The following is a 23,205-nucleotide window of genomic DNA, read 5'->3' on the forward strand; positions in this document are numbered from 1 at the left end:
CAGGTGGATCACAATAGGAGTCGAGACCATCCTGGCTAACACGGTGAAACCCCGTCTCTACTAAAAATACAAAAAATTAGCCAGGCATGGTGGCAGGCACCTGTAGTCCCAACTAATCGGGAGGCTGAGGCAGGAGAATGGCGTGAACCCGGTAGGCGGAGGTTGCAGTGAGCCGAGATCGTGCCACTGCACTCCAGCCTGGGTGACAGAGTGAGACTCCGTCTCAAAAAAATAAATAAATAAATAAAATTAAATAGTATCTAATGTAAATATTTCCATGTCTGGTTAAATTTGGTTGTCTTTAAGTATTCCTGTTTTCTCTTTCTCCCACTTTAATTAGATAATTTTTCTGAAAAATCAGGGTACAATAGGAGTTCTTAAACTTTTTTGGGTGTGTCGGAAGTACAGGCTTTATTGTGTAGATATATCATCTCTGAAAATTCTTGTAGGGTCTTCAGAAATCCACAGAAACAGTGTTATGGTTTCCAGGTTAAAAATTTCCATATTTATAATAGTTTTCACCCATTGTCCATGGCACCTTGGTTTACCTACTTGTGCTTCCAAAAGTTTGACACACTCATACAACTAATTTTCGCATTCACTAAATTTGCATTGACTGTTATCCCAAAGCCTACCAAAAAGAAGGTTGCTTTGCGTTGATTATATCCTGTGAAGTAGCCTTGAGCAGCAAATATTACTTTTTGTAAGTTAGAGACAGCGCTGAGGAATAAAATCAATGCATTTCTCAAGTAGATCTTGGGTTTCTGAGACCATGTAAAAACTTTGAATCCTGAGGATATAATTAAACAAAACTGTAAACAGTTTTCATACAGTATCACAGGGCTAAGGGATGAGCAAGTGATACTAGGTTAACCAGGACTCCCTGAAGACATTGTTAGATTATATGCTTTAGGAGTGATTGTGTTTTTGATGATTTTCAATTCCTTCAAATATGCCACTATATTCTAGTATTTCATTGTTTTTATTTCATAGCAGAGTCCCCTTCTGAATCATGGTGTATATTCATGATGTATGTTCCTAGGCTAGTATTTTACCCAAAATAGGAAAGTTTTAGAGATCATTTTGTATCTGAAAAGTATTCCCTTATTTATAATGTTGATATCTAATATAAGTAATGTGATAATTTCTTTTAATTTTTGTATTTCTGATTTTTTCAGCATTTCTTATTGGTCTTTTGAATTGTATAAAGAACAGGTTTTTAAAAATACATTCACCAGCCTCCCTAAGAATTGCATGAGAGTATCTCTTACCACTGTTAAATAAATAACTCCTGCTCCCTTTGTTTTTTGTTTTTGTTTTTGTTTTTCTGAGGCAGGCTGTTGGTCTGTCACTCAGGCTGGAGTGCAGAGGCATGATAACAACTCACTGCAGGCTTGATCTCCTGGGCTCAAATGATCCTTCTACCTCAGCCTCCACCACGAGTAGCTGGGGCCACAGGCATGGGCTACCACGCTCAGCTGTTTTTTTGAGACGGAATGTCGCTCTGTTGCCCAGGCTGGAGTGCAGTGGCATGATCTTGGCTCACTGCAACCTCTGCCTCTTGGGTTCAATCGATTCTTGTGCCTCAGCCTCCCGTGTAGCTGGGACTACAAGCATGCACCACCACGCCCAGCTGATTTTTGCATTTTTAGTAGAGACAGGGTTTCACCACGTTGGCCAGGCTAGTCTTGAACTCCTTACCTCAGGTGAGCCACCCGCCTCAGCCTCCCAATGTGCTGAGATTACAGGTATGAGCCACTGTGCCCAGCCTTTATTTTTGTTTTTAACAGAGGCAGTTTCCCTATGTTGCCCAGGCTGGTTTTGAACTGGGCTCAAGTGATCCACCCGCCTTGGCCTCCCAAAGTGCTGAGATTATAGACTGAGCCATCGCACCCAACCCTCCTGCTCACTTTAAAGCATGCTGTATAGAGTTGTCCTGGTGAGAAGCCACCTTGATGGCAAGCTTGTAAGCTGTAGAGTCGGTGAGTGTTTACTTAGGACTCACATTTGAAACCGCTTTTTTTTTCTGTTATCTTTTAATATGTAAAATAATAATCAGAAGTTACTCAGGACTCTTTTTTTTTTTTTCGTTTTTTTACATATGATTTAATTTTTGAACTGAGAATTAGCGCTCACCCAATATTAAGAATTTCTTTCAAAAAATGTGCTCGGGTCAACACAAGGCCTCTCTGTATATTATCCTTCCGAAACCATGGTTTCTTTGCTTGCACCTTTATCCCCACTGCCTTGCCAGTCCTTCCCGCCAGCAGGACTGGAAGCCTGGCGACTCCCTAGGTCACAGGGTCTCCCTTGCCATAACCAAGTGGGCTCTGCGCGTGGCTGATGGCAGCCCCACCCTGCGCCCCTGCTGTTAGGCACCGAGCGAGGAGGGGCCCCTGGCTGTTCTTCGCCTGGGCACTGGTGTGCTTTCGGTGATCCTGGCCACCTGCCCACCTGAAGCTGCCATCTTGGGTTCTGGCAGGAGCCGTTTGCGTGGCGAGGAGCGGAGAGGCAGGAACCCAGTGAGCTGCTCAGGACCTGAGTTGTGGGAGATCATGACTATTTCTTTGCGATGCTTCCCCAATATTCTTTAAGTCAATTTTGTTTGTCAAATAGCCTGATTTTAGTGATCGTCTCTTGTTAGAGCCTGCCCAGTATGTATTCCACCTTGTTTGTTAACAACATACCAATTTCCCTTGGATTGTCAGTGAAGGTGTCCTGTTCTTTACTGTACAAGAACTAAGCATGTGATTCAAATAAGGTTACTGGATATGTTAAAAAGAATAAGACAATGGAAATAAAATAATATTAAAATGTTTTATTTTATTAATGGGTGGAGTAAGAGTAATACAAATGTTTTAGACTTGAAGTTACTGTCAGTGTTTTTATCATTATATGACTGTCAAAGAGCTCATAATAGAATTAAGAGAATGTGTTGGATATTTCCAGCACCAATGTTAGATTTGGTAATTCACAAGGTGCGCTCACAGGACTCAGTGTATTGTATTAGTCATGTTTACGGCTGCGATTTATTACAAGAGGATAGGAAGCATTATCAGCAAAAGGAAAAGATACATTGGGTAAAGTCTGGAGGAAACCAGGTGCAAATTTCTCCCGGTAGAGTTACACAAGACACACATAATTCCCCTAACCAAGAATTGTGACAACATGAAATGTTACAACCGGGGAAGCTCCTTAAAACTCAGCATCCAGGGTTTTTAGTGGGAGCTGGTCACATAGGTACTGCATGTCTGGCATATATCAAATTCTAGACTCTGATAATGAAAGCTTAAGCCATATTGTTTTAGACACAACCACCCACTCTTACCAGTTGGTGGTAGGAACCCTCCCTAAATCCAGGTTCCTGTGAGTTCTCAGCCAAGGGCCAGCTTTGCAAGCAGCCCTTTCTAAGGAAAGCCATCTCAGGTCTGCTGTTAACTTTTTTCTGCATAGAAGATTAGCTTTTTATTTACTAATTCTTTAGTTGTTTGCGTTGATTATTTTATCTCAATTGCTGATTTCTTTGCTAGAGTCTTCTCAATTTTTAAATAATGTATTATTTTAAATTGGTCTGCCTTTATGGCCGTATTTTATTTTGTGTGTATGTTACATTGTTTTCATTATCACCATCCTGATATCTTTCAGGTCTTTAATGACTTCTGAAATTTCCAAAATGGTTTTCAGTTTTTGATTCCTACCAGAATACCTCATACTACATGGTTCAGGAAACCAAATGGAGATTCTGTTAGTTGCTGAGCATATCTATTACAAATATCTACTTAAGACCTAGAGGAATAACCTCTAGGTCAGTGTTTCTCAGTCTTGCCGGGGGTGGGGGGGTGCATCAGAGTGTCCTGGAGGGCTTGTTAAGACACAAAATGCTGTTTCCCTCCCGGAGAGTTTCTAATTCGGAATGTCTGGAGCGGTGCCTGGGAATTTGCATTTCTAACAAATTTCCAGGTGTTGGCTGGGCGCTGTATGCACTTTGCTGTAATCCCAGCACTTTGGGAGGCTGAGGTGGGTGGACCACTTCAGCCTGGGAGGTGGAGGCTGCAGTGAGTTAGGATTTCCAGCCTGGGTGACAGTGAGTGAGACCCTGTCTCAAAAAAACAAATTTTCAGATGTTGCTGATGGTGTTGGTCCTGGGAGCATACTTTGGGAACCACTTTTCTAGTTTATAATACAACCCACAAACTTACGTAAACAAGAAAAATGTAATCTGTAAAATTCCCATGTACAGGAATACCAAATACAGTGTGCCAAAAGTGGTAGGACAATTGAAGATTTCATTGTCAACCCTGCTGTGTTGTGCAGCTGCCACTTTTCCCTCAGAATGTGTGTGTTCACAAGGTGTGTTGCTTTTGTAGATCAACATAAATACTTACTAGTAAAGTTTATTTCTTATCTGTTTTTAAGATAAGTAAATTAACAGTTCACTATTTTTTGTGTGTGCTCAGTTAATCTTCCTCATATCACCTGGAATTTATCATCTCCCTTGGGTAATCACAGTCTAGTAGATTCTCTCTTCACCATTTTCTTAGGGAAAATGGATTGGCAAGGGAAATGCTAGACTATTTTAAGGGATTTATTGGCTTTTCTGTCCCACTGGGAATGCTTATAGGAGGGGATGCCATGAAATGTTTTTCATGATCTCAGTGGGGATCAGAAGATTCCAGCAGAACGGAGGCTAGGTGGGCATGGTTAACACATTTAGGTAGGAGGGCATGTTTGATAACGAAATTCTGAAAATGTTTGCATGTGCATTGAGATCCCTAGGTAGATAAGTAACCTAGTAACTTATTTGATTGGTATAGTTTTTTAAAACTCCAGGTCTGATGATAATCTAATATAAACTATTCTGTTGAATGCTTTGAAATTGAGTCTGTTTAGTTCTGAGAGGCCATTGAAAGAAGGCAAGACCGAGTATCCTGGAAGGCCTGTTACATACCCCTGTATGTAGCATGGCCCTTCCTACTTGCCTTTGCTGATGATACTTTGTGTGTGTACATTTACTTAAATAGCTGTGCAGTGGGATAGGGGAATAATACTCAGGTTTTAAAATCTGATATTGGCTCTGACTTAACCATTAATTACTGGTGACTCAAAAGAATACCACTGTGACCTACCAGTAAGAGTAGGTGCATATGGAGGGTCAGGAAATAGCATTTTGATAGAGTTTTGACTGAAATATGTTTCCTTACACTCATCTTGAAATTGTTTCTTATGGTCCTAAGTGAATAGTTGGAATAGATATCCTCAGCAACTAATAGAATCTCCATTTAGTGTGAGGTAGTATGGAAGGAATGGCCAAGAAAAGCCATTTAGTGCCACCATTAAAATCCTGAAAGATGCTGGGCAAGGTCATCAGGAGAAAAATGTAAAACAAAACAAAACCAATGAAACACACACACACACACACACACACACACACACAATATAAGGCATTAAAAATGGTCTCATTTACATTATTTTTAATATCACTGTTTATCTTGTCATAGGCTAGTAACCTATAATATAAAAAGTGGATTATTTTTATGTGATGTATCAGAAGGTTCTTTCCAGTTTTAGCAATAGAACTGTAATACAAATTGAGACGGCATAGGCGGCAAGGACGATGTATTATTGCAAGTGATTTCATTCTTCAAAATTACTGTTGCAGGTATCTGACTTTGTATGATAGTGAAACACACACACACACGCGCACACACACACATGCTCCGCATGGTTAACTAGTATTTAAGTAAATTGTTTAGCTTATAAATTCAGTTTAGTGAAAAAAGAATAGTAGATTAATAGATTAATGTGCAAAGTTGAAATTTTATTTCTACAATCTTTTTTTTTTTTTTGAGATGGAGTTTCACTCTTGTTGCCTATGCTGGAGTGCAATGGCGCGACCTCCACCTCCCGGGTTCAAGTGATTCTTCTGCCTCAGCCTCCCGAGTAGCTGGGATTACAGGCGTGCGCCACCATGCCCGGCTAATTTTGTATTTTTAGTAGAGACCGGGTTTCACTATGTTGGTCAGGCTGGTCTTGAACTTCTGACCTCAGGTGATCTACCCTTCTCAGCCTCCCATAGTGCTGGGATTACACTGCACCCAGCCTCTAAAATCTTTTTTAAATTTTAGAGACAGAGTCTCTCTCTGCCACCCAAACTGAAGTGCAGTGGCACGATCATGGCTTGTTGCACCTTTGGCCTCCTGAGCTCAAGTGATCTTCTCACCTCAGCCCCCTGAATGGTTGGGACCATAGGCGTGTGCCACTGCGCCCAGATAATTTTTTTATTTTTTATAGAGCCATGTCTTCCTTTGTTGCTCAGGGTTTTTCTTGGCAAAAGCATATTGCCAGAACATATCTTTTTTTTTTTTTTCGGAGATGGTGTTTTGCTCCATCACCCAGGCTTGATTGCAGTGCACAATCTCGACTCACTGCAATCTCCACCTCCCGGGTTCAAGCGATTCTCCTGCCTCAGCCTCCCAAGTAGCTGGGATTACAGGTACCCGCTACCACTCCCAGCTAATTTTTTGTATTTTTAGTAGAGATGAGGTTTCACCATGTTGGCCAGGCTGGTCTCAAACTCCTGACTTCAGGTGATCCCCCCTGCTTCGGCCTCCCAAAGTGCTGGGATTATAGGCATGAGCCACCGCGCCTGGCCAACATCTCTTTTTTAAGAGAAATAACTTGTAATTTCTTTCTTTCCTTTTTTAAAGAGATAGGGTCTTGCTGTGTCTCCCAGACTGGAGTGCAGTGGTGTGATCATAGCTCAATACAGCCTTGAACTTCTGGGCTCAAGCAATCCTACTGCCTCAGCCTCACAAGTAGCTAGGGCTACAGATGTGCACCACCATGACAATTAGTATTCTTGCTTTATTTTTTCTTTTTATTTGATAAGAAGTTTATAACTTTGAAAAATATGAGTAGAAATGTAAGGGTCTGTTGAAGATGTAAACTATTGTTTTTTAAAAAGTGTAAATATATTTTTAATAAGATTGTAGGGCCAGACGCATCTGGTAAAGGCTTAAAAGCTGATTTTTAAAAATTGATAGCCAGAGGTTATATCTTACTAATGTTTGCTAATGCTAGTAATTAGCGTTAGTTTGCTAATGCTACTAATGTTATAATAATGATCTGATGACCTCAAATAGCTTTTCAAAAAAAAATCTTTTTTTTTTTTTTTTGCTTCGTATGTTCACATTTCATTATTTCTTACTGGTCAAGTTTTTTTTCTTTTTTTGAAAGTCTCTGTCTGTCACCTAGGCTGGAGTACAATGGTGTGATCACAGCTTGCTGCAGCCTCTACTCCCCAGGCTCAAGTGATCCTTCTGCCTCAGCCCCCTCACTAGCTAGGAGCCACAGGTGTGTGCTACCACGCCTGGCTAAGTTTTTGATATTTTGTAGAGATGAGGTTTTGCCATGTTGTCCCGGCTGGTCTTGAACTCCTGGGCTTAAGTAGTCCTCCCACCTTGGCCTTCCAGCGTGTTGGGATTACAGGCGTGAGCCACTGTGCCCAGCCCAGGATTTTTGTATATTTTGACAGTTTAGCCTAAAAATGTAAAGTGGAATTGGTTTAATATTTGTCTAGATGTGATCTAAGTTCTGAATATCCCAGGGCATTGTGGGTGCTCAATTAATGTTTGTGGAATTGTAACTGTATTTGATATTATTTCTATTTTGATAATAGGCATCTGATGGGTTTAATTAAAGCTATTTTGGTTATGGGTAATAGAACCCATTTCAGGTGATGAAAAGCAGAAAAGAGAATCTATTATAAGGATACAGAGCATCTCATGGTACCCAAAGAGGGGAAGTCCAGTTTGGCTTGAGGAGGCAGTTGGAAAGCTAGCAGGAACTAAGGCTAGCTATTCTCTCAGTCACTCAGAGAACCCACAGTTTCTTATGTGCACTTTTCCCCCCTCTGCATCTGTTTTATTTCTTACTTCCTCTCAGCAGACTGGTTTTCTCTACTTCTCCCTGTGCATGCCAGAAAATGGCTACCATAGGCTACATCACATCCTTTCTCTACCGGCTAATTGGTTAACCTGGCTTTAACTTCATAGTAGAGTGAAACCGATCGGCCCAGTTTGGATCAGGTGGCTAGCAGTCTAATGAATTACTTGTTGGCAAAGCATATTGCCAGAACATATCTCTTTGTTAAGAGAAATAACTTGTAATTGATACTTGTCATGTTAGTGACTTAGTCTTTGTAAAGCTGTGTGGGCTTCTTTGTCGTAAAAATTTGGTCATCTGTAAGATAGTTTGTCCTTATTTTACTTATTAAAATATGATTTGTTGGGTCCCTCATATGTGCGTAGTCATTGAATAGGCAGAGCGGTCTGCACACGCGCGCACACACACACACACACACACAAAATTAGGCCTGGTGTTGGATTTTCCTACTCTTACCATTGTGCCTGTTTTTAGTATGCATTTGATTTAGCACATGATAATCATAATTCAAAGATAAGTCTGCAACAGACTTAACATTTATATATAAAGTGTTTTTAAGGCAGAAGGTATTATTTACCCTCTTTTTAGAAGTGGAGAAACTGAGAATCAGGGAGTAAAAATCAGTCAACTAATAGGTTGCAGATTGTAGCCATAGCTGAGCTGAGATATTCTTTACACAAATTATGGCCTTATTCTTCTATATCCTTTTACCTCTATGTGAGTGTATATCAAACTGGACTTCTCCGAAATTCTCTTTGGCCTAGTTTGCAAGTTCTCTGTGTAGAATAAAAAATTACATTTTTAAATTGATTATTTTTATCAAGTAATACATGCAAATGACACTAAATTCAAAAGGTATATACTTTATTATTGTTTTATCTTGAGTTTCTTCCATTTCATTTCATACAGAGAGCTAAAAAGATTTAATATAAACATTTTCTGGGTCATTTGTACATCTGGATAGCAGAGAACTATTAGGTTGGTGCAAAAGTAATTGTGGTTTTGCAATTACTTTTATTTTTATTTATTTATTTATTATTTTCGAGTCGGAGTCTCACTGTCACCCAGGCTGGAGTGCAGTGGTGTAATCTCAGCTCACTGCAACCTCCACCTCCCGGGCTCAAGTGATTCTCTCTGCCTCAACCTCCCAAGTAGCCTCCCAAGCCACCACCACGCCCAGCTAATTTTTTTTTTTTTTGTATTTTAGTAGCTTTTTTGTATTTCACCATGTTGCCCAGAGTGGTCTTGAACTCTTGAGCTCAGGTGATCCACCTGCCTTGGCCTCCCAAAGTGCTGGGATTACAGGTGTGAGCCACTGTGCCTGGCATGCAATTACTTTTAATGGCAAAGACCACAATTAGTTTTGCACCAAACTAGTATAATTTCAGTTTCTGCAATTACTTTTTATGTTTTACAACCAGCGTTCATAGTGAGTAGTATTACTTCGCTTGTTGCAGGTTTGATTATAAAACAACGGAGATGGAGTTCACAGTAAGTGATATGTTCCTACCTCATGAGGCAACATTGATCTCTCCAGCAAAGGTTTTGTACTAGTTTACATAGGGAAAAGTGGTGGGAGAATTGATTCGTTACACTGTGCTCAATATTAAAAGCATGCTAGTCCAAAGTAGTCTGTGCCATATTTGTGTTTTGAGTGTGTAGTTGTAGCAGAATATCATCCATCATATTGAATTAATGTTCTTACTTGAATTTCATTGATTTTGTTGGTTTGTGGAATTTAGTTTGCAGATTTGGTTTTATACTTGTACAGTTCCGTAAGAATAAATAATTCTTAGCTACTATATGACTACATTTTATCAGGTACAAGTATACATTTTCTACATTTTAACATTTCTGAAATCAGGATGCATTTAGCAGTCAATTGATGGTATATCGTAGTTTAATTGGCAGCTTTTTTCTTTTTTAGTGGTAGGTGTGGTTTACAATTAGTGACTTAAATTAGATGAAATATGGTAACTTTATGTTTGTATGAATTTCAGTAACATAAAAATAAACCATCATGTCTGTAAAGGAGAGAGAATTTACTTTTTTTAAGTTTAAGAACAGCTGTGTAGGCTGAGTGCGGTGGCTCATGCTTGTAATCCTAGCACTTTGGGAGGCCAAGGCTGGCGGATCATCTGAGGTCAGGAGTTCGAGACCAGCCTGGCCAACATGGTGAAAACTCGTCTCTATAAAAATACACACACACGAAATTAGCTGGGTGGGGTGGTGCACGCCTGTAGTCCCAGCTACTTGGAAGGCTGAGGCAGGAGAATCACTTGAACCTGGGAGGCAGAGGTTGCAGTGAGCCGAGATTGCGCCACTGCACTCCAGCCTGTAAATATAACTGCCAAGAACTTGAGATTTCAGAAAACATTTCTCCAGAGTATCTGGAAAATCACCTGGCTTACCCAAACAAAATTGCCACTTGTGGATATTTGCTACCAATGCCCCTATCATTCTTCTCTGTAGTCCTGTACTCATAAGCTTAGCTGCTTAGCTGCTCATACCTATTCTTGAACTGCTTCTGTCACTAATTTCTGCGTGATCTGATTGTTAAGTACAAAATCTTTAAAAAGAATGGTAATAATAACAAATTAATATAGACATTTATTTATATTGAGTGCTTATTACATGTGATTTTATGTGTAACAGGCCACATTGGTATTGTATGTATTTAATATGTAATTTATATTTAATTATAATATGTAATAAATGTATAATGTAAAAGTGAACATATGTTGTATTAGTATGATAAACTATACTTTACAAATGTGAAGCTATGTTCAGATAAGTTAAATAATTTTTCCCAAGGATGATGGAGCTAGTAAGTTATGAACCTAAAGTTTGATCTCAGATATTGATTCCATAGCTCATGCTTTTTCACCTGTTTATATAAGACGCTTCTGAATATAAGGTATTTTTGAAATATAAATAATATTCAACTTAAGAGGAATCTCATTTAGCAGGGCTTAACTAATGTCTAATCTTTTTTGTGTTAACAATTATCTCATGAATTTCTTCTATATGTAGGTGCTATTCTAGGACCAGGGCATTCATAGGTGAATAAGACACTATTTCTATCTTAAGTAGCTCAGTCTAGAGGACAGATAGGAATCATTAAAATATGGTATAAAATGGTCACTTTTGCAAAATGTTGGTATATTTGGGAAAAGGAAAGTCAGTATATAGTGTTACATCAATGAGTATTTAGCATAAGTTACCAAAGGGCTTACTACAGTAATATTCTGAATCAGAATGAATTTTGTGACTTAGTGTTTAATACATGTTGTGTGGGTCCATTTCTTTTGGTCACTAGACAAGTAATTGATAGGTTTTCAAGTGATTAAAGATTGATGTTTCTTGTTGATGACTTCTTTCAAAATCATATTCTTGAGGATATAAAACACGATTAAAAACTTGGTTGGTGGGGATTATTATTATTATTATTTATTATTATTATTACTTTTTGAGATGGAGTCTCGCTGTGTTGCCCAGGTTGGAGTGCAGTGGCGTGATCTCGGCTCACTGCAACCTCCACCTCCTGGGTTTAAGTGATTCTCGTGACTCAGCCCCCGAGTAGCTGGCATTACAGGTGCCTGCCACCATGGCCAGCTACTTTTTTTTATTTTTATTAGAGACAGGGTTTCACTATGTTGGTCAGGCTGGTCTCAAACTCCTTACCTCAGGTGATCTGCCCACCTTGGCCTCCCAAAGTGCTGGGATTACAGGTATGAGCCACCGTGCCCGGCTGGATTATTATTATTATTTATTTTATTTTATTTTTTTGAAACAGAGTTTCACTTTTGTTGCCCAGGCTGGAGTGCAGTGGTGCAAACTCGGCTCACTGCAATCTCCGCCTCCCGAGTCCAAGTGATACTCCTGCCTCAGCCTCCCAAGTAGCTGGGATTACAGGTGCCTACCACCATGCCTGGCTAATTTTTGTATTTTTAGTAGAGACTGGGTTTCACCATGTTGGCCAGGCTGGACTCGAACTCCTGACTGCAGATGATCCGCCTGTCTCAGCCTCCCAAAGTGTTGTGATTACAGGTGTGAGCCATGGCATCCGACCTATCATTTTTTTAGCTTGGTCATCCAGGCTGGAGTGCAGTGATGTAGTCACTGCAGCCACAACCTCCTGGGCTCAAGCAGTTCTCCCACCTCAGCCTCCTTAGTAGCTGGGACCATAAGTGTTCACCACTTCTTCTGGCTTATTTTTCAAAATTATTTGTAGAGATGAAGTCTCGCTATGTTGCCTAGGCTCGTCTCAAACTCCTGGGCTCAAGTGATCCTCCTGCCTTGGTCTCCCGAAGTGCTGGGATTACAGGACTGGCCCAGTAGGGATTTTAAGGATTTTTTTTTTAAATCAAACTCTTTTAAATGTTCTCCAGATGCTGTCTTTAGTGACTTGTTATACTAAAAAATGTTCTACTTATTGCCTTCTAATCCATGCCAGTAGTTATTACTAACATGCCCAGATACATTAAACCATAACAATGCCAGTTTCTGTTTCTGTTTGTATTCTGAATTTTGAACTGCCTGAATCCTCCACTAGGCTCCTCTAATTTCCACATCATGAAAGTTTATGTTCTGAGAGTGCTGTTACTCCAAAAAAGATTCATTTGCATTTGAATGTGATTGTGACCTCACTAACAAGATGACAAATAACCTCTTCTCAAGGCAGAGTAGATTGGCTGTGTTACATGAGAAAGCTCCTTTGCTTTTTTGATACTTAGAACAGTGCCTTAAATATAGTTGGCTTTTAATAATGTCTCTCCCAATTTCTCTCTCGCCTGTTTGCCGAGGCAGAAAATTCTAGTTAGAATATTTCTTTGGAGTTACTTAAATTTCCAGGAATATGCAGATACTCTTCTGTTAATATTTGTGATTATGCAGATATCCCTCTGGTTTATGAGATGTGGATCTAAAATTTACTTATAAGTAACTTGTGGTTTTGTCTCCTAAAGTAGCTTAAATTTTAAGAAGATACACAGTGGGGCCACGTAAAAAAACAAAAATAAACTTTAAAAAATTGTAAGAAGAATATTAAGAAATATAGATAACATCCAAAGATTTTCGTGTTTTGGGAAGGGGTTGAGTTTTTTTGTTTTGTTTTGTTTTTTGTTTTTTTGAGACGGAGTCTCTCTCTGTCGCCCGGGCTGGAGTCCAGTGGCATGATCTCGGCTCACTGCAAGCACCACCTCCTGGGTTCACACCATTCTCCTGCCTCAGCCTCCTGAGTGGCTGGGACTACAGGCGCCTGTCATGACGCCCGGATAATTTTTTGTATGTTTAGTAGAGACGGGGTTTCACCGTGTTAGCCAAGATGGTCTCGATCTCCTGACCTTGTGATCTGTCCGCCTCGGCCTCCCAAAATGCTTGGATTACAGGCGTGAGGCACCGCGCCCGGCTGGCGTTGAGCTTTAAAATATGCAGTAACTCTTACAATCCAGCAAAAAAACAGACAAACAAAAAACAAAAACAAAAATGAGCAATTCAGAAAGATGGGTAAATAATATAGATAATTAATAGAAAAATATGCAAATGCCCAATAAATATATATTACTTTACAAAATAATTTATTTTCAAATAATTCCAAATTTGCTGTATAAATAGTTCATGTAATCTCCTTCACCAGACTGGCCAGTTGTTAACATTCGATGTCATTTGCTCTATATCTAATTTATCTTTTTCTCTGTGTGTGTGTATACACAGAGAGATATATATACACAGATTTGTATGTGTGTATATATATGTGTGTATATATACACATATATAGTATACATATATGTGTACATATGTATGTACTCATTATCATTATCTTCAAACTTTTTAAGAGCAAGCTTAAAACGCAATGTTCTGTCACCCATTGTACTCCAGTGTGTAATTCCTGATAAATAGAACAGAATAACTTCAACTTCGGTCTGTCTACTTTTTCTCATTTCCAGTTACTCTTGGCAGATATACCACAGAAAGTTGCTCTTTTGATACTACAGTGCAAAACGTTACACAATTACACCACTAAAAATAATTCAGTAGTATTCAAAGATGATGTGAATATTCTGTTCATCAAACCACCTGTCAGCTTAGCATCTTTTGATAGCTCTCTGAATCAGCCACCTTTATGATGGTTGCCAAACGTTGATTCTCTGTCAGTTCTGTTACAGTTATTAACATTTTAGTATAAGGAAAAGCTTTATCTTTTCTACATTTTAAAACATTCATTCATTCATTCTTGTCAATATGGACTCATGGATTTCAATTTTACTGAATGCATTGTAATTTGTTACCAACTTTTTAAAGTGAGATATAATTAATTTACTGTGGAATACACAGATCTTAAGTTGATCAGTTTGACATACATATATATCCCTAAGGAGATAATAGCACAAATAATATTTATTTTAATGCTCAAACTTTCCCCCATTTGACCAGTAAGAGGAAAACCCCTTCAAGATGCTTCCTGTGTCCGTTTGAAATGTCCCTATCATTAATCGCACCATTTCTTTACTTTCTGACACAAGATGTTTCAGATTCTTCTTGTGCTTTTCTCTGTCCAACCTTGAAATCAACCATTTTTCTAAGGATCCTAATTCCTTATAATGGAGAGAGTTATTTAGAAATCAAGACGTGGGCCGAGGCGGGTGGATCACGAAGTCGGGAGTTCGAGACCAGCCTGACCAACATGGTGAAATCCCGTCTCTACTAATTAGCTGGACATGGTGGCGAGCGCCTGTAATCCCAGCTACTTGGGAGGCTGGGGCAGGAGAATTGCTTGAACCTGGGAGGCAGAGGTTACAGTGAGCCGATATCACACCATTGCACTCCAGCCGGGACGACAGAGCAAGACTCCATCTCAATTAAAAAAAAAATAAATAAATGAAGATGTAGGCTATTGCTGTTTGTTGTTGTTGTTACTGGGCTGTCTGTTGGTTGCTCTTAGTACTTTCTTTTTGGACAGAGCTAGGAAAATATAGGGACACACACGCACACCTAGAAGTACTTGTTTATTTTTCTGTGTGTGTGTGTGTATATATATATACACACATATATATATATTATACAATCATGAATTCAAACCAAATTTCCAATTCCAGTCCAATATTTAGACTTCTCTGTAGTCTGCTCCCTTCCTTCCATTTTAACTTCTTTGGAGTGAAAAACATGGCCCCCACTATATTCAGTGTATTTACTTATTTGATTAGTCCATTTACTTACTTGGTCCGGGTGATGGATCTTCCAGCCTTGCAGCTTATCTCCTCTGTCCCTATTCAGCTCTCACCCATGTCCTCAGCCACAGGACTGTACCTCCATGTGGTTCCCCCAGGCCTCCTCTTCACTGCCTTGTATATTCAGCTTCTGTCCTTGTGCCTGTTCAACCCTTACCCCTTCACAAATCCATGTCCTTAGTGCCACATGAAAAGGGAGAGAAGAAATGGCCCCAGAGAATATTTTGAAGTTATATTGCATGGTTTTCTTTTTTTTTCTTTTTTTTTTTTTTTTGAGACGTAGTCTCATGTCGCCCAGGCTGGAGTGCAGTGACTCGATCTCGGCTCACTGCAAGCTCCGCCTCCCAGGTTCATGCCATTCTCCTGCCTCAGCCTCCCGAGTAGCTGGGCCTACAGGCGCCCACCACCATGCCTGGCTACTTTTTTGTATTTTTAGTAGAGACGGGGTTTCACCTTGTTAGCCTACAGGCACCCGCCACCACACCCGGCTAATTTTTTATATTTTTAGTAGAGACGGGGTTTCACCAGGTTAGCCAGGATGGTCTCAATCTCCTGACCTCGTGATCCACCCGCCTCGGCCTCCCAGAGTGCTGGGATTACAGGCGTGAGCCACCGCACCTGGCCATGGTTTTCTTCATTTCCTCGATGTATTCATTTTTTTTATATTCCCCCCCACCAAATTGTGCATTTTAAGCTTGGTTTTTAAATGGTACACTGTTTGGTATATAAATGCGAGTATATTTTGTTCATTCATCTTTTGGAATTATCTCCATTATTTTAATAGTTCATTGGGATTGCTATATATAAAATAGGCTGTTTTCATAGATTTATTGTCACGTGATTTGTGTTTAAGTACATTTATTAATGATGGTTTTTTGTTTTGTTTTGTTTTGTTTTTTGACAGAGCCTTGCTCTATCAACCCGGCTGGAGTGCCGTGTTGCAGTCATGGCTCACTGCAGCCTCCATTTCCTGAGCTCTAGCGATCTTCCCGCCTCAGCCTCCTTAGTAGTTGGGACCATACGTGCATGCCACTATGCCTGGCTAATTTTTGTATTTCTGGTAGAGACGGGGTTTCACCCTGTTACCCAAGCTGGTCTTGAACTCCTGAGCTCAAACAATCCACAAACCTCGGGCTCCCAAAGTGCTGGGATTGTAGGTGTGAGCCATTGCACCCAGCCTACTGATGGTTTTTATGATCAAATTTAATACTCTTGTTTTCTGATTCTTCTGGCTACATTGGCACTGTAACCAGTTTGAATCCCTCACTTCTTAAAATAAACTACCTCAATAAAATGTCATCTAGCATGTTTTGCTTTTTAAAAAACATCTCGAATAATTGAGTATTTCCTAGTCAGTGTCTGTGTTAGCCAGCCATTTGAAGATTTGATTTAACTGTTGTCTTTCTAAAACTTAATTTATGTATTTGATGTGCTGCAGCCCAGAGACACATTAGAGATTACTGTTGATTCATTTGTGCACTTCTGTGCTTCCTTGGCATTTTGGCATCTTGAAGGATTATTATCCACTAATAGCTAATTTTAAAATTGCTTATGCTTTTTAGTGTTCCCATGGAATTCAGTGGTTTTTAGGTGCCAGTTAGGACATTTCGTAGACTGGCTAGGAAAATAATTATTTAAGCAATGCTGGAAAACTGTGAGGTAGCTGTTGCCTTGATAACCAGAAAACTGTTCTGTTTGCTCAACAAAGGGATGGTAATTTAGTAGTTTAATTTCCTTTTTGGCATGGAGGTGCTACATAAAAACATTTTATTTTAGCCTCTGAGATGATCCATACTATTGATCAGAATTAGAGAAGCAGAGCAAAAAGAAAAGGCAAGAGTTTTTTTTTTCTGGCTACGTATAGATAGACATGCATATTTATCAGGGTTGGTGTTGGTCAAAAGAATCTTAGTTAACCTGCCGACATAATCTTTTTTATGTCTCTAAATTGGACCAAAGTAAATTAACCTCAAAATACTGGTGCAATCTTGGTACACTAAGGGGTCGTGATACACTTTTATTATGGAGCATCCCCACAAAGATTTAAGATCTCTTGCCGCTGGAATTCAACATGATTACTTCATGTCTGGATTGAATAAGGGAGAAAATATTTTAAAGGAACCCCTCTTCCCCACTTATATACACAATTACATTGGCATCTGCTCTATTTATGTGGGAATTTTTTTTATGACTTAACCCATTTGTATATAGACTTAAACTTTTTTTTTTTTTAAACAATTGCCTCCCAGGTTGTAAAGTATAAATAATAGCCTTTATTTGGCAATGTGTGCTGGGCCCTCTTCTAAGCATTTTGTGTGTACCGTCTTACTCCTCATCCTTGTGACAGAACTGTTACTGTATGCTGAGGCACTTAGCTAAGTGGCTTAGCCCAAGGTCACCTCACTACTAAGGGATAGATTTGAAGCTAGGCATCTAGTTTAGGAACATATACCCTTTTTTTTCTTTTCTTTTTTTTTGAGACAAGGTCTCAGTGTCGCCCAGGCTAGAGTGCGGTGGCGCGATCTCTGCTCACTGCAACCTCAGTCTCTCAGGCTGAAGTGGTCCTCCACCTTAGCCTCCCTCATAGCCAGGACTACAAGCAGGTGCCACCATGCTTGGCTAATTTTTGTATTTTTAGTAGAAACAGGGTTTTGCCATGTTGCCCAGTCTGGTTTTGAACTCCTGGGCTCAAGCAGTCCGCCCACTTAGGCTTCCTAAAGTGCTGGGATTACAGGTGTGAGCCACTGTGCTTGGCTTGGGAACCTATACTCTTAATTACTGTATTATACTGACTTTTTTTTTTTTTTTTTTGAAATGGAGTCTCACAGTGTTGCCTGGGCTGGAGTGCAATGGCACAATCTTGACTCACTGCAACCTCTACCTCCCAGGTTCAAGTGATTCTCCTGCTTTAGCCTCCCGAGTAGCTGGGATTACAGGCGCCCACCACCACACCTGGCTAATGTTTTGTATTTTTAGTAGAGAGGGGGTTTTCACCATGTTGGCCAGGCTGGTCTCGAATGCCTGACCTCGTGATCCACCTGCCTCAGCCTCCCAAAGTGCTGGGATTATTATAGGCATGAGCCACCGTGCCCAGCCGAAAACTTTTTTTTTTTTTTGAGACGAAGTTTCACTCTTGTTGCCCAGGCTGGAGTGCAACGGCATGATCTCGGCTCACTGCAACCTCCGCCTCCTGAGATCAAGCGGTTCTTCTGCCTCAGCCTCCCGTGTAGCTGGGATTACAGGCGCCCGCCACCATGCCTGGCTAATTTTTTATATTTTAAGTAGAGATGGGGTTTCACCATGTTGGCCAGGCTTGTCTCGAACTCCTGACCTTCAGGTAATCCACCTGCCTTGGCCTCCCAAAGTGCTGGGATTACAGGCATGAGCCACCTTGCCCAGCCAAAATGTGGTTTTGCCCTTCGAATATTAAGAAGAAATAAGGAAGGGAACCAAATCTGAATTACTATTGATAAAATGACTTGTTTGTCCACATCAAGTGTTTCATAATATTAATTATAACTTCCTAGCTGACTACCTCAGACATCACAATGGAGTGCTTTCTAATATTGACCCTGTTTTTTTGATGTGGCAGCTGAAGCTTAGAGAGGTTCAGTAGCCTACAAAAACTCATCTAGTTGGTGTAAGGAGTAGAGCTTGGATTAGGACCTTGCCTCTCTGCTTTCAAAGCCTGTGCTATTAATCAGTCTGCTCCATTACCTCATGTTAAACTAATGATAGAGTGATACCTTATGCCCAGCTAAAATTACATACTCAAATCTGACCACCTCAGTTATGGATTTGATTTGGGTTTCTGTGTAAAGTCTCATTCATATTTTGGTTGGCATTGAAAAATAGTTTGACAGTTTCATTCTAGATGATTATATATGTCTCAAAACTTGCCATTCTGACCACCTTTGTAATGCCAGTGCTTTGATACAGGCTTGCTAAACAATTATGTGTAAGATTCAAATTATTGTGCTGAATGAGAATTTAGGAACAGAAAAGTAACTTACCTGAGATAATGTATAATAAATAGAGGTGGCAGCAGTAAGATCAGAACACAGATCACTGCTTTTTCTGTGCTCTTTCTAACGAATTAACACTGCTCTGATAATGTGTTTCAGTTTTAGCAGCTTTTATTAGACTTTGGTTTCCTTCTGCAAGTCTTTTTTTTTTGAGATGGAGTCTCGCTCTGTCACCCAGGCTGGAGTGCAGTGGCACGATCTTGGCTCACTGCAAGCTCCGCCTCCCAGGTTCACGCCATTCTCCTGCCTCAGCCTCCTGAGTAGCTAGGACTACAGGTGCGCGCCACCACGCCCAGCTATTTTTTTGTATTTTTTTTTTTTTTAGTAGAGACGGGGTTTCACCGTGTTAGCCAGGATGGTTTTGATCTCCTGACCTCGTGATCCGCCCGCCTCAGCCTCCCAAAGTGTTGGGATTACAGGTGTGAGTCCCGCGCCCAGCCCTCCCTCTGCAAGTCTTTCTAAAGGCATTTTCTTTATATGCCTTGTAATTCCTTTTCATGTGTTCTAGCATGAAGGAAAGAAAATATTGCCCTTCAAAAGAATGATTTGCCCCACAATAATTTGAAGTAATAAATACCCTTCTCCCGTCAACACGGATTTTTATATTGTTGAAGATGTGGGATGGGCTTAATTTGGGGGCAGAGGGAGTCCAGTCCCCTTTCTCAAATTCAGCTTTAATAAATATGCCCAATAAGCAAATCTGCAGTTTGCTGTAGTTGAAATGTTGCTAGTGTCTGTGAATGTTAATGAAAAGAATACGCAAATGGGTTTCTGAATACTAATAGTCTAAAGATGTTACTATTCTATACCCTATTTTTGTTAAGAATTATCTATTAAAAATTTAAAAGTGTATCAATTCCTAAATTTTTATATGTTCCTCAGTAGGTACAAATATGCAACTTTTAGTTGATTTATTGTTCTCTTCTATGTTTCATAATTTTAGTTTCCTCATCAGTTTTAATTTATTTTTAACTATACTGTTTGTCTCTGAAAATAAAATTTTACTGGCTAGTATGGCAGAATGTGTTAATAGAGGAGGTTGCAAATTGTGGAAAGTTATGAGCCTGTGGTCATGAAGACTGCCCTGCCATTTGGGTTTTCATAGCAGTAATACCCAGTACCAATTGAACCACAAAGTGAACTGAAATTTCCTTAAATTGTTTCTCTCTCTATAAAACATTAAAAAAAAAATTAATTGATGAGTAAAGCTTGAACATATTCAGTATGTGCAACATGATGAATTGATGTACATTTTATGATTACCACAGTTAAATTAACAAACACATTCATTATCACTTGTGCTGTACATTATATTCCCATCCTTATGATAAAAATTTTTTTTTTTAAATAATTGAGATAGGATCTTGCTGTGTTGCTTGGGCTGATCTTGAACTCCTGTGCTCAAGCAGTCCTGCTTCGGCGTCCCAAATTGCTGGGATTACAGGTGTGAGCCACAATGCGTGGCCATTTTTATGATTTTGGAGCAAAGTGGTGTGAGTCCCTTTTCATATTATTGCTTAAATAAAGCCACTAGTATGCCTGGAATGTAACCATAATTTTGGCCAGGGAAAATGATATGTTAAGAGACCTAAGACAGGTAGGTAAAGTAGGAATGCATTTATTCACTAGGTACAACAGCAATGTAAAGTTATCAAGTTGTAGTTAATAATATAAAAAAATTAGAAAGTATTAGTGCAGAAATGATTATCTTTCTGTAAGGGTATATTCCCATTATGGTATAAATGAACTGATGAATAGGCATTTTCCTAAGTTGATTTTAAAAATTGTATAACTGATATGTTTTGAGTTTACTTTTTATGAAATACATGGAATGTGAAGCAGGTGGCCATTATGGAGGTCTGATATAATTGTGAGCACTCCTGTTATAGCACTAGAATATTGTTTTTTTCCCTTTTTCTTTGGGAAATAGATTACTCTGTATGATAGCTACAACTTTTAGGGGAGAATTTATTTTAAAATCTAAATGAAATTATTCTTTCATTATTTATTACTCGTAACAGCATTTCTCACTTTATATTCTTTGGGATTTCTGTAGGATGTTAATAGATGTCAATAGAAAAGAAAGGGTTCTTTGGACAAATAGATTGGGAAATGTTGAGTTAAAATGTAATCATTTTCTGTATTATAGGGTTTCTCAGATCTTTTAGCTTACATTTATGAATCTCCAAAGTTGAGGCAGAGAAGTAATTCATTCAATATAGTGAATTTCCCCCAACTCCTGCCTCCTTTCCTTTTGGTGGAACGTCCTGGGATGTTAGTACTTTTTATAAAGCACTTTGGAAAAAGCTACTTCCATGATTTTTCTTTGGCTATGGAATTACTATAAGCAGAAGAACTCCTTAGAAATAAAAATGTAGAAATGTACCTGAATGTAAAACTGAGGAAACATAAATATTAGTTAAGGTAGAAGAGTAAATATCCAGCGAATCCCTCCTATTAAAGCATTTAAGATATTTTGGCTTCAAAGTTTTGAGACTTTCCAGATGACTTTCTTCATATAGTTTTCACTAGTAGTTTAAATATACTAACTTTTCTCCCTTATATGCTATACTACATTCTTTTTTGTTTGCTTTTTTGAGACAGGGTCTCACTCTGTGGCCCAGGCTAGAGTTCAGTGGCACGATCACTTTTCACTCCAGTCTCGACCTCTTGGGCTCAAGCAGTCCTCCCACTTCAGTCTCCCGAGTAGCTAGGAGTACAGGCGCATGGCACCATAGCCAGCCAGTTTTTATTTTTTTATTTTGTAGAGTTGGGTTTTCCCTATGTTGCTTGGGGTGGTCTCAAACTCCTGGGCTCAAGTGATCCTCCAGCCTTGGCCTTCCAAAGTTCTGGGATTATAGGCAGGAGCCACCACACCAGGCACTACACTAAACTACCTTAGACTTTTCTAGATAGAGATATAACAGAGCTATTCTGAATCTGGGTGACTGCCAAGATACAGCCTAAATATTAGAAGATTTCCCCCCCACCCCAGAATTTGAGCTTTAAAGATCTGCCTTCTGGCCAGTGGACCCTTTTCTTGTAAGTGGTCATAGAATAAATAAATATTTGAATGAATGAGTGACTAGAGGGGTATACTTGTGAGTGAGCTAATTCATATCATGGACCATATGTATTTAATGGAAATAAGATACCTTTATATTTTATGTGATGTACATTTAAATAGTCTTTATGATAAACATTTTACTTGTTTTTTAATTTATAGTATTTTATAGATTGGTCTTGTTAACATACATTTCATATTATAACTGTTGTAGCTTAACAAGATTAGGCTCACTATTCTGAGGTCTGATTATGAGAAAGAATTAGAGAGTTTAAATCTAATTATATTTCTTTGCATTTTTAGGCCCTTGATGAGCCTCCTTATTTGACAGTGGGCACTGATGTGAGTGCTAAATACAGAGGAGCCTTTTGTGAAGCCAAGATCAAGACAGCAAAAAGACTTGTCAAAGTCAAGGTACAGTATTTATAGATTTTATAAATTGTATGTTCAGCATTTGATATGTAAACTTTTATTTGGTGAGTGTATTTAAGATTTTTCTGCAAAATAAGTTTCTAGGAGTGAAGGTTGTAAAAATACCTCAAAACAAAGCATTTTTTGTTATTTTAAAAGTATTATAATTGGAAAGAAATTAGATGATCACAGTTGGTATTTTGAATGCCATTTCACTATAGACGTCTTATTGTTTGTATAGTGTTTTAGAGCTGGAAAGGAACTTAGAAGTCATCTAGTTTAATTGCTTCATTTTATTACAAGAAAAATGAGGCTCGGAGAGGGTTAGTGATTTCTCCAAGGCCATTATGCCAAATTCATGGCAGAATTGGAACTACCATAGTTCATCAATTTTAAGGCATCACCCCCTCTATTTCAGCCATAAAATTAGAATGTGACTTGTAATTGATGGTGCCTTAGATAACAGTGAAATAAGGTACATCTAGTTGTTGACTCCTTATGCTCTGCCTTTCTTGAAACATCTTTCTAAAGT

The 23,205-nt window shown here is 39.2% G+C and overlaps 1 protein-coding gene across 4 annotated transcripts in view; it reads left to right on the forward strand.

The window, feature by feature from the left end:
* Positions 1–23,205, forward strand: part of ARID4B (AT-rich interaction domain 4B) — a 159,496-nt gene that overhangs the window by 43,351 nt on the left and 92,940 nt on the right. For all 4 annotated transcript variants that reach the window (XR_010156663.1, XM_001154355.8, XM_001154294.8 and 1 more), the window contains exon 3: positions 22,566–22,676. Coding sequence is in view for 3 of the 4 variants with exons in the window: in XM_001154355.8 (XP_001154355.2) it covers positions 22,566–22,676 (111 nt within the window). In the remaining variant the exon portion in view is untranslated. The remainder of the gene's footprint in view (positions 1–22,565; positions 22,677–23,205) is intronic.

Source organism: Pan troglodytes, chromosome 1 (assembly GCF_028858775.2).
Source record: "Pan troglodytes isolate AG18354 chromosome 1, NHGRI_mPanTro3-v2.0_pri, whole genome shotgun sequence".
NCBI lineage: Eukaryota > Metazoa > Chordata > Mammalia > Primates > Hominidae > Pan > Pan troglodytes.